At 50.0% G+C, this 12,040-nt stretch overlaps 1 protein-coding gene across 1 annotated transcript; it reads left to right on the plus strand.

Annotated features, from left to right (window-relative positions):
* Nucleotides 1-2,642: 2,642 nt before the first annotated feature.
* Nucleotides 2,643-4,354, plus strand: NUPR1 (nuclear protein 1, transcriptional regulator). Its single transcript, XM_027126473.1, has 3 exons — nucleotides 2,643-3,182; nucleotides 3,584-3,733; nucleotides 4,066-4,354. Exons 1-2 carry the CDS (start codon nucleotides 3,071-3,073, stop codon nucleotides 3,718-3,720), a joined length of 249 nt encoding a protein of 82 aa, XP_026982274.1. The 5' UTR covers nucleotides 2,643-3,070; the 3' UTR covers nucleotides 3,721-3,733; nucleotides 4,066-4,354.
* Nucleotides 4,355-12,040: the final 7,686 nt, after the last annotated feature.

Raw genomic sequence — 12,040 nt, forward strand, 5'->3', positions numbered from 1 at the left:
CAGTGATTGTATTCTAGTGGGGACAAATCATGGAGAAGTAAACAAATAAAAAAGAGATTTTTGATTAGTAATAACTGAATGCCCTGGAGAAAGTAAAATGAAAGGGTAATGTACTGAGGGGACGCATGGTATTCTGGGTAGGAATGTGCACTAATCTTGCTGAAGACCCACCTCCCCCAGAGCTTCCAGAGGGCGCAGTGTGTAGTTCGGTGCATCTTCAATACCTGGCTTGGTCCCAAGCAAGCACTGACTGTCTGGGAGGAAGGGAGGAAGGAGGAAACCCTGACAGATGCCCCCATACACACAGCTGTCAAACTTTTGCCGGTGTTTGGTCAGCTGTGCTGACTTAGAACGAGCCCCGGAACTAGGGTCAGGTAGACCGGGGGAGGAATCCTTCACCACTCACCAGCCATGTGACCTTGAGCAAGTCACTCTCTGAGCCTCGGTTTTCTTTCTTTGAAGACTGGGAGAAATAGCAGTATACTGTGGGCCGGGTCTGGAGGATGCCCTTTCACATAGCAGGGGCTGTTGCCGTTCTCCCTTTACAGATGAGCAGACTGAAGCTCAGAAGTGGGCTCAGGGGCTTCCCTGGTGGCGCAGTGGTTGAGAGTCCGCCTGCCGATGCAGGGAACGCGGTTTCGTGCCCCGGTCCGGGAAGATCCCACATGCCGTGGAGTGGCTGGGCCCGTGAGCCATGGCCGCTGGGCCTGCGCATCCGGAGCCTGTGCTCCGCAACGGGAGAGGCCACAACAGTGAGAGGCCCGCGTACCGCAAAAAAAAAAAAAAAAAAAAAAAAAGAAGTGGGCTCAGGATCTCGCAGCTGGTAACCCGGAGTCCTGGTGGCAGAAGTGAATGAGTGAAAGACCGTCCCCTAGAGGTAGCTCGGGAATTTGTGGGCGTGTTCTCCGTAGTCACAATGATCTCAGGTCGGAGCAGGACAGTCGGTCGTACACAGAATTGTCCCACATCCTGTACGACGTCTGACTGTCCTGCTAGACATTCACGAAACTATTAAAAAAAAAAAATTATTTCAGTGACCCGACCCCACCCCATCTCATGTCATGCTAGAGGGAATGATTTTGCTACTACATTTAGTGGTAAAGCCCACTACTTTGCAAGAACTCCGTATTTCCTAATTTCTCCACCTTAAATTGCCTGGTCTGTTTATATTTTGGGGGTTGATTTTTGTTTTTCTTTCTGGCTGCACCGGGTCTTAGTTGCAGCATGCAGACTCTTAGTTTCGGTATGCGGGATCTAGTTCCCTGACCAGGGATCGCAAACCCAGGGCCCCGGCATTGAGATCCCGGAGTCTTACTCACCGGACCACCAGGGAAGTTCCAGTGTGTTTGTTACTTTTGTTTAAGTTATGGTTATTTTCCTCTTTCTCTTATCATCTGGCCTGTTATTATTATCCCCATTCTGTTTTTATTCACTTTCATTTCCTGGGTGTTAAAGAACTCACAAATCACCCAAATCTGGAAACCAGAAGCTGAATTTAATTCTGGCTCAGGCCAGCGAGAAGAGCAAGCCGAAGTGATGCTTCTTGTTCTGCAGAGGATGAGACCGGGTTGTTACTGGGTTATTATTCGGGCAAGAATGGAGTTTAGGTAACATGGAGATGAAACAGTGTTTCAGTGGGCTCACAGCAAAGTGGGAATGTGAGCAGGGAATTAACACCTGCCCTGGGCTGAGAAGATCCTCTTGCACTGGAAACCACAGAGTTAAAAAGAAAAAAAAAGTGGAATGTTGTGCCTGCTTCCTTCCCTGCCCCTGGTGCTGAAGCCTCAGCTGAAGCATGAGTGGGCAGCCCAGGGTGTGGCCTCTCTGGGTCAACGTGACCCACACAGTCAGATCCTTCAGGCAAAAGAGGAAAATTCCACTTTTCCATGTTTCTTATCCAAACCCCTTCTTTTAATTCATATTAAATTAGCACAAACATCTGTTTACTTCACAATGTCTTCTACCTCAGTATATCTATGGTTTGAAATACATATTATTTTATTTTAAATTAATTTCCTCTACGTCTCCTTTACATTACAGGGAGGGCATTATATTGAATTGTTTGGAAACCATGTGCTCAACTCATACAGTGCAGCTTACACTGTAGCAGGCACTGTTGCAGGTGCCATGCCATGGATTATCTCATTAGATCCTCTCCCCAAATCTATGAGGTAGATACAATTATTATCATCCGCAGTTTATAGAGGAGAAAACTGAGGCACAGAGAGGTAAAGTGACTTGTCCAGGGTCACACAGCATGTAATGGATCAAGGGTTTGAATACAGGGCATCTGGCTCCAGAATCAGCTTAACCACTCTGCTAGCCTCCCTCTCAGGAGTGGGAGATTACCTAGGGACCCCCATTTCAGGATGTTAAGGGGGGTTTCCAAGGTGTTTCTTATAAAAAAGTTGGGTTGGGTGTGATCGGGGTGAGAACCAATGACACAACACAGAGTGTGTTGTACCCTGTCCCAGCTCATTCTTCACTCCATGTTCTGCCACCATGGTCCTGAGTCTGAGCCAGAAGTGGGTGGGGGTGAGGGTCAGCTGTGCAGCCATGACCCCCAGCCCAGGAGGGGCATGTGGCAGAGGGCGGGAGATGGATAGGAAGGAGTCAGCCAGGTGAGGCCCTCAGTTCCCTGCGGCCCTCTATCCCAAGGGCTGTTTATGCCCAGACCCTGCCTCTTACCTCCCCCCACCCCCGAGGGGCGGGGATCTCCTCAGTGGAAAAATACCCAGCTGGGCGAGCCCCAGTGAGAGGGAGGGGGCGAGGGGAGCTGGGACTCACAGGACCGACTCTTTCCCCTCTCTGACAGATGTTTACTGGGCTGGGTTCTGGGAAAAGGCCAGATTGCATCAGACAGGGCCTGAGGGGTTGGAGCCAGACTGTGGGCTGAGGAGGAGACTGTGGCCTTGTAAGTTGGGGCCAGTGAATTGGGAGGTGTCAGCAAAGCAGACACAAACAAAGCTTTAGAAGACGAGAGAGAGAGAGAGAGAGAGAGAGAGAGAGAGAGAGAGAGAGAGAGAGAGAGAGACAGACAGACAGACAGACAGACAGACAGACAGACATCATGGCCACCATCCCGAGAGCAGCCAGCCCGTCCAGGCAGCCCCCAGGCCCAGAGGATGAAGACCCCAACCTGGATGAGTATGACCTCTACAGCCTGGCTCATTCTTACCTGGGTAAGGCCTGGTCCTGCCACCTTCCTTGTCCTTCTGTCTCCAATGCCCACCCTCACAAACAGCCTGACCACCCCCCTTCCCAAACTAGGATCCCTCCTTGGGCTCCTGCCCATACATCACCCTTCTCCAGCATGTTCCCTTGACCCCTCAAGTCACCCCCTTCTTACCCCTCATCCAGTGAGCTCTGTCCTACTAAGCCCTGGGAACACACGCACTCCTAGAATATTAGAGCAACATCATTCCACAGATGGGGAAACAGGGACAACGACTGCCCTAAAGCTACATGGTGATGCCCCCCAGCCTCCCGACTTTAACCCGAGCTCTTTCCACCCCTGCCCTCTGGACCCCCTGCGGCTCACCCCTCTGCCCACCTCACCACCGCCTCTCACCTCGGTTCCCAGGAGTGGGAGGCCGGAAAGGTCGCACCAAGAGAGAAGCCGCCGCCAATACCAACCGTCACAGCCCTGGTGGGCACGAGAGGAAGCTGGTGACCAAGCTCCAGAACACGGAGCGGAAAAAGCGAGGGGCACGGCCCTGAGACAGAACTCGAGGTAAGGCGTCAGGGGGCCCCGTCCGCAGCACCAGTAGAGGTCTCTCTGCCTGGAAAGGACAGGCCTGAATGGGCGAGGTTGGGTGGGAGGAGGGATCCAAGAATTGTGGTCTCAACATAGAATAAAATGAGAGAGACTTTTGAGTTTCCTAGTGACCAGAGCAAAGGGAGAAACAGACCCTTTCCAACTGGAGCAAAATTTGGTTTACAAAGAGGGAAACTGAGGCCCAGAGAGGGTAGGGTCCTTCTCTGGAGTCACGGAGCAAGTGAGCAGGAGAGGCAGAATTAGAACCCAGGCCTCTGTGCTTTCACCACCTGCTTTCCTTCCCCCAGATGAAGTCAGAGCACGGACACCCCACAGCGACGGAGACAGAACTGCGAGGAACCAGCCCCTGGGGCGGGATCCAGGCCTGCTTGCGCCCGCCCCCAGGACTTAGCCCACCTGACTGAGGTTCTGAAGGGCCACCAACGAAGCAGCCCCAGCCCCAGAAAAAAAAACAAGATGGGGAACAAGAGGCAGAGAATAGAGAGAGGCAGAATCATGAAGGTACCCCTCAAAAAGAAAGAAGAAACCGGAGCTCCCCAGGGTGACAGCAACAATAAACAAAGTACAGCAGCTGCAGCCTGTGTGTTTTTGTCGTCTCTCTGTGTGGCTTTTTGGGTGCACATTTCTGCCAGCAAGTGTCTGCATTTGCATGAACCAATGAGAGCATTTTGGTGAGTGTTTGTTTTTGGTTGTGTGTCTGGGAAGGGACGTTTCTAATTTTGTTTGGGCGTGGAGGTGAGCATTTTTTTTTTTTTTTTGTATACATGTGTTTTGGTGCATATGTTTCTGTGGTTTCTTACGAGGTGCAAGGGAATTTCCTCTGTTTCTTTGTAATGCTGCCCATGAAACAAGCCCCCTCCCCAGCTTCTCTCCATTTTCGGAATAACAATCTTGTTGTTTATCTTGTATTCATATAAAACCACCTTTTGAAGTGAATGTTATTTATTGATGCCATCTGCAAAATGGCAAAAACTGAGATTTAAAACATTAAGGGAGGGGCTTCCCTGGTGGCGCAGTGGTTAAGAATCCACCTGCAAATGCAGGGGACACGGGTTCGAGCCCTGGTCCAGGAAGATCCCACATGCCGCAGAGCAACTAAGCGCATGCGCCATAGCTACTGAGCCTGCGTGCCACAACTACAGAAGCCCATGCTCCTAGAGCCCGTGCTCTGCAACAAGAGAAGCCACCACAATGAGAAGCCTGAGCATTGCGAAAGAGTAGCCCCCGCTCTCTGCAACTAGAGAAAGCCCACACTCAGCAGCAAAGACCCAACACAGCCAAAAATAAATAAATAAAATAAATAAATTTATAAAAGAAAAAAAATTAAGGGATTTGCCCCAAGTTATTCAGGACTCAAATTCAAGGATTTTTATTGTCCTCAAGTGTGAGGTGGGTCCCTTTGCCAAGGGGGTTTGCCAGGACAGGGTTCTGGAAAGTCAGCTGAGGAGGAAGACTCTTACCTAGTGTTGTCAGTCTTGGAGCCAGACTTCCAGAAGAATGTGGAGCAAATAAGAGGTGTGATGGGAGCTGAGAGGATATATTGATTGAGGTAGAGACTTAGGTTGCTGAAATGAAGACTCAAACGAAACAGGATAGAAAGTTCTTTCTCTGTCACATAACAGCTCCAAGGGTCAGTACTCCCGGGCTAAAATGGCAGCTCCATTGTGGCAGGAATTCCAGCTACTTCTGGCTCATTTTTCTGCCATCCTTAAAACATGGCTACCACTTTGCGGTCCGACCTAGCTGCTCCAGTACCTGCCATCTCATCTGCATTCAGCTTATGTAAATGGAGTGGGGAAGGGACCAGGGGAGGCCACACTAATTATTTATTTTTTTAAAATGTACTTATTTTATTTATTTATTTTTAGCTGCATTGGGTCTTCGTTGCCGCGTGCAGGCTTCCTCTAGTTGTGGCAAGCGGGGGCTACTCTTTGTTGTGGTGCGCGGGCTTCTCGTTGTGGTGGCTTCTCTTGTTGCGAAGCACGGGCTCTAGGTGCGTGGGCTTTAGTAATTGTAGCACTCAGCTTCAGTAGTTGTGGCTCGCGGCTCTAGAGCACAGGCTCAGTAGTTGTGGCGCCCAGGCTTAGTTGCTCCGCGGCATGTGGGATCTTCCCGGACCGGGGCTCGAACCCGTGTCCCCTGCTTTGGCAAGCGGATTCTTAACCACTGCACCACCGGGGAAGCCCACACTAATTTATTTTTAAGGCCATAACCTAAAAGCAGAACACATCACATCTGCTCAGAATTTAGACACATAATCACGCCCAGCTACAGGAGAGGTTGGGACATGTAGTATTTAACTACTTAGCCACGTGCTAGGCAAAACTGAGGGAGGGCAGGGTTTTATTATTGAAGGAAGCCGGAGACAGCGAATATCAGAAAAAACTAGCAAGCAACAAGGGGTAGAGGGTGGCCCTCAGTCTAGACCTGGGCATAGCCTTTTTCCTTTTCTCCCATCCCTTCCTGGGCTGCAAAACTTGGAGTTAATTGTTCTTAGGGACCCAAGAATATGGACAGAGGAATAAGGCAGCTGTTGGAGCAGTAACAGATGCATAGCTTGAACCTTTAAGAGCCTTTTTCCATCAGCTTCCCCTGAGTCCAACCTAGTAACAGTCTCAGAACCTCTGACTTGGGAAGGACGTTAAAAGGCATCTAGTGCAACCTCACCCCACTTCACGCTGGGATACTCTCTGCTTGCTTGAATACCACTAGGGGTAGGAAAATTGCTGCCTTTGTGTTGCCTGATTCCTTCTCAGAGTCACTCCTTAATGTGAAGTGAAATCTGATTCTCCTACCTGCCTCTTGAGCAAGCTTCTGTTTTCTGGTGCTTTCTGTCTGAGATGCTTTTAATCCCACCCATCCTGCAAGGCTCAGCTCTTCAAAGTCTTCTCCTACTTGCCCTCCACCACCTGACTCCTCGCCTCCACCCCAGGGAGAGACCTTCTCTGGGATGGCACCCACAGCAAAACTACGACCAGAATCTCACAGTCATTTTGGCATACAGCTCCTTCAGACTTTCCCTCGAACCCCTCTTTCCATGAGAGATCATTTATCCATTCAGTTAAGGTTTATTGGATGCCTGCTCTATTACCAGGACCTGGCTGAAGGCATGCATGCAAGGAGGGACAAATGGGACCCTGATAGGATTGGAACCAGGCCTTAGGGTTAGTGTCAGCTCTTGAACTCAGGAGGCAAATGGCAGGAGCATCACTGGGCAGTAGCTCTCTGCCCAGGACAGATCTGTGCATCAGTTTCAGAAAATCATAGCAACAGCTCCCATGCATTGGGCTACTACTCTGTGACATGTGTTCTATAGACATTATCCCATTTAACCCTTACAATAACCCAATAGGCATAGGATTATTGATCCCATTTTACAGACCAGAAAACCGAGGTTCAGAGAAGTTAAGTAATTTCGCCAAAGTCTCACAGCTGCAACCTGCAGAAGCTGGGACTTTTAAAAATCTGGTCTGGGGCTTCCCTGGTGGCGCAGTGGTTAAGAATCCAGGGCTTCCCTGGTGGCGCAGTGGTTGAAAGTCCCCCTGCCGATGCAGGGGACACGGGATCGTGCCCCGGTCCGGGAAGATCCCACGTGCCGCGGAGCAGCTGGGCCCGTGAGCCATGGCCGCTGAGCCTGCGCGTCCGGAGCCTGTGCTCCGCAACGGGAGAGGCCACAACAGTGAGAGGCCCGCGTACCCCAAAAAAAAAAAAAAAGAATCCAGCTGCCAATTCAGGGGACACGGGTTCAAGCCCTGGTCCGGGAAGGTACCACATGCTGCGGAGCAACTAAGCCCGTGCGCCACAACTACTGAGCCTGCGCTCGAGAGCCTGCAAGCCACAACTACTGAGCCCGCGTGCCACAACTACTGAAGCCCGTGCGCCTAGAGCCCGTGCTCTGCAACAAGAGAAGCCACCACAATGAGAAGGCCGCATACCACAACAAAGAGTAGCCCTGACTCGCTGCAACTAGAGAAAGTCCGCACTCAGCAGCAAAGACCCAACGCAGCCAAAAATAAATAAATATACTTATAAAAAAAATATCAGGTCTGTCTGATTTTCAAAGTTTGGGTTGCACCCTTTTTTGACTACATGCCTGAGAAGAACTATGTACTGACAATGAAGAATTCTAGATGCTAGTTAATTTCTAGTCAACTACTCCAGTGTGAGCCTCAGTTTCCCCACCTGTCAATTGCTGAGACTGTCCTCTCTTCTGTCAACTTCAAAGGAGAGAACAGGCTGGGGAGTGTTGTGTCTCTAGCTGGACGTGGCCATTCCCTGGGTAATGGGTCCTTTGACACTTGCCGGGAGGCTCCACACATCACCCCTCACTCCTGGCCTCTGATTGGCCTTCCCTGGCCTTGGCCTTCCCTGGCACAGCCTCTGCCTGGGAGGCCTTTAAGTGGCTGTTCCAGGAACCAGACCATTCTTGGAATTACAGAATGTTCAGATCTGTAGAGCCGCACTCTTTCTCCTTTGCGGAAGGGGAAATCATGGCTCAGGGTGCGGGGGCCTGGGCCTGGCTTAAACTACATGAAGACTAGGGACCCCATCAGGATGAGAACCCTCCAGAACCTCCCTCTTCTGTTCCATTCTTTTCTTTGTCATTTCCTGGTTGTGTGTAATACCTGTTTCCCCAATTTCTTGGGTCTCTCGTGAGAACTGGAGAGCTGATTGACCTCTCTTTCCCCCCAGGGGCTTATGGGAATTTTCCATCAGGTTGCCACAATCCAAAGGCTTCCTGGCTCCTTTATGTGTTTCACGTGCTTGTCCTCATCCGCCCACTCCAGAGGCCAGCTCTCAGATGTCTATTTTTTAAAATTTCAGAATCACCCAAAGTTGATTTTCAACCGGCACTTTTTTTATGTTTTGTTTTGTTTTGTTTTGTTTGCGGTACGCGGGCCTCTCACTGTTGTGGCCTCTCCCGTTGTGGAGCACAGGCTCCGGACGCGCAGGCTCAGTGGCCATGGCTCACGGGCCCAGCTGCTCCGCGGCATGTGGGATTTTCCCAGACAGGGGCACGAACCCCCGTCCCCTGCATTGGCAGGCGGACTCTCAACCACTGCGCCACCAGGGAAGCCCCCTCAACCAGCACTTTTTAAAGGTGATACTAATAACAGTCATAGTCCTAGATACCATTATTGCTTACCTGCCTCAGGGTTTTCCCAGCTTTACCATTCACACAGCATTTTTGTGATTTCTACCCTATGTGCATTCAAGCTACGTCATTATTTACTTAACATTTTATTTATTTTTTTAAAGATTAACTATTTCTGGTTAAGGATTCTGATGACGTCTCATATTCTGTTTTGAACAATTTGTATGTACATATACGCACAAGGAGAGAATGTTAATTAAAGTTGTTATTTTTTCAACTTCTTTTTTTTAAATTTTTTTGGCTCCTTTGGGTCTTTGTTGCTGAGTACGTGCTTTCTCTAGTTGTAGCCAGCAGGGGCCACTTCTCGTTGCGGTGCACGGGCTTCTAATTGTGAGGGCTTCTCGTTGCAGAGCACAGGATCTAGGCACACAGGCTTCAGTAGTTGTGGCTCATGTGCTCTGGAGCACAGGCTCAGTAGTTGTGGCACACAGGCTTAGTTGCTCCGTGGCATGTGGGATCTTCCCGGACCAGGGCTCGAACCCATGTCCCCTGCATTGGCAGGCGGATTCTTAACCACTGCGCCACCAGGGAAGTCTCTATTTACTTAGCATTTAAAAAGTTACCTTCTTACCTTTTTTACTTAAATGTATTTTAAAAGAAACTACATAACCACCAAAAATGGAAGCCCACAACCACATGTCATAATTAGAAAATAACTGTAAAAAGAAACACCTAACTAAAACTTTGAGTCTACCTGTGCATTATCTATGACAACTTTGTCTATTAAGAGTCATAGGTGTTTAGGCTTCCCTGGTGGTCCAGTGGTTAAGACTCCGCGCTTCCACTGCATGGGGCGCGAGTTAGATCCCTGGTTGGGGAAGTTCTGCGTGCCTCAACATGCGGCCAAAAAAAAAAACAGTCATAGGTGTTTACACTTGGGGAAAAAACAAAAAACAGTTGCTCACGAGCCAAACACTGTGCCAGGAGCTTTGCATACATGGGAGACGGCCTCATTGTAATTACCTGGGAGTTAAAGAAAATATTGCTTCCTGGCTCCCTCTCCCTGATTCTGATTTCACTGGTCTGGGGTATAGCTTGGGCACTGGGACTTTGAAACATGATTTGAGCTTGCAGTGAAGTTTGAGAATTGCATTTATGAAAGATGGTCACAGCAAGAGTTCCCACCCCACATGCTCTCCTTACAGTATGCCCTTGACCTCCCCTCCATCAAATGGGAGACACGGGACTATGTCTCTTCCTTCTGAACGTGGGAGGACTTCTACAACCATGTCTTCTTGACTGACAGAGGACAGCGGAAGTGGTGCTTTCATGAAACACCATGCGCTTCTATCTTGCTCCCGGTGGTTCTTGGACCCCAGCCACCCTGCTGTGAGGAAGTCCAAGATAAGCACACATGAAAGATGATATAGAAAGGTCACATATTGTTGTTGTTCTGGCCTTCGGTCCAACTGAAGTCCCAGCTGAAAGCCATCCCCAACCGCCAGACACGTGAGTGAAGGGAGCCTGCAGATGGGTCCAGCCCCAGCCGTCAAGTCACCTCCAGCAACTGAATCTTCCCAGATGAGGCCTGAGATATTGTGCAGCAGAGACAAGCCACCTCCAATTCCCAACCTGCAGAAACTGGGAGCATAACTAAATGGTTGTTTCACACCATTATGTTTGGGGATGGTTTGTTACACAGCCACAGTGACTGGACCAGCCTTAGAGTCCCCCAGACCCATGTCCAGATCCGGCCTGCAAACTTGGCTGTGACCTGGGACAAGTTATTGTTTACCCTGCATCTTAATTTCCTCTTCTGTAAACACTCACCTCCCAGAATGGTGTTTTATTGTTGTTGTTGCTGTTGTCTGTTTTTTGGTTTTTCTGCGGCTTGCAGGATCTTAGTTCCCTGACCAGGGATTGAACCTGGGCCCGGGCCCTCGGCAGTGAAAGCAGCAAAAGCCTGGAGTCCTAACCACTGGACCGCCAGGGAATTCGCACCTCCCAGAATGGTTTTGAGAATGCAAGGAAACTGTGTTTTTCAAGCACTGAGCAGGGTACCCGAAAAAAACCTTAAAAGGGCGGCACAGTGGCAGCAGAAAGCGTGGGCTCCGGGCCCAGACTCCATCGGTTCAAGTCCCAGCTCTCTTACCGTCTCTGTCTGACCTTGGGCTAGTTACCTGACCTTTCTATGCAACCGTTTCCCCTGGTGTAAAATAGGAGTGCCAATAACATTCAATATAGGATTGTTGCTGTGATTGGGTTAATGCTGTGAAATGCATAGGAAGCATCATGTGAGTGCGCTATTAAAACAAGCATACAGAAACATAGGCCAGGTGTGCAAGAAATGTGATCTGTCTGTTGTTTAATTGAATTGATATTTCCTGTTCCTTTTCTGCTGGTGGCAGGTGTTTGAAGGGGTCAGTTTGTGTTTTTCTCTCTCCTTTTCCCAGGGCTCCCAGTAGCAGAGTCGAGAAGGGGCATGGATCCTCTTGGCCTTGACCTCCTCTGTACACTGGCATCTGCCAAGACGTCCCCTCTTCTGCCTTCCTGTCCTTTCTGTCTGTTTTTTTTTTTTTCTTGGCTACGTTGGGTTTTCATTGCTGCGCGCGGGCTTTCTCTAGTTGGGGTGAGCGGGGGCTGCTCTTCATTGCGGTGCGCGGGCTTCTCATTGTGGTGGCTTCTCTTGTTGCACAGGGCACGGGCTCTAGAGCTCAGGCTCAGTAGTTGTGGCACACGGGCTTAGTTGCTCCGCAGCATGTGGGATCTTCCTGGACCAGGACTCGAACCCGTGTCCCCTGCATTGGCGGGCGGACTCTTTACCACTGCACCACCAGGGAAGCCCCCTTTCTGTCTGTTCTTTACTGTCAGCCCACACAGCCCCTCCTCTTGGTCTGTGTGCTCTGGGCCGCCTCACACAGCCTTTGTGTCACACTGGGGTGTAGAGGCACTGCTGGGGTCTGTTCACCTGGAAAACGGGGTACAGTTCCTTCCATCCTCAGATCTCACCAAACTCTTCAGGACAGGCAGGACACAGGCACCCTTTCTTAAAGACACATCTGTTCTAAGATCTCTCTGTGTCCTTTCCAAATTCCTCCTTCCTCCTTGACTTGGGGAGTATTTTAAAATTTGCCCACTCCCCACCCCATCCACCTTGCTCTTGTGTC

Source organism: Aethalodelphis obliquidens, unplaced genomic scaffold, assembly GCF_003676395.1.
Source record: "Aethalodelphis obliquidens isolate GAN/ISIS:26980383/991018 unplaced genomic scaffold, ASM367639v1 scaffold30, whole genome shotgun sequence".
In the NCBI taxonomy this organism is placed as follows: domain Eukaryota; kingdom Metazoa; phylum Chordata; class Mammalia; order Artiodactyla; family Delphinidae; genus Aethalodelphis; species Aethalodelphis obliquidens.

What these genes read in the sequence shown, in the direction of transcription:
- NUPR1 (XM_027126473.1), top strand. Translation starts at nt 3,071, where the DNA reads ATGGCCACCATCCCGAGAGCAGCCAGCCCGTCCAGGCAGCCCCCAGGC. An exon ending in CCTGGCTCATTCTTACCTGG is followed by an intron (nt 3,183 to 3,583) that starts GTAAGGCCTGGT and finishes CTCGGTTCCCAG; the next exon opens with GAGTGGGAGGCCGGAAAGGT.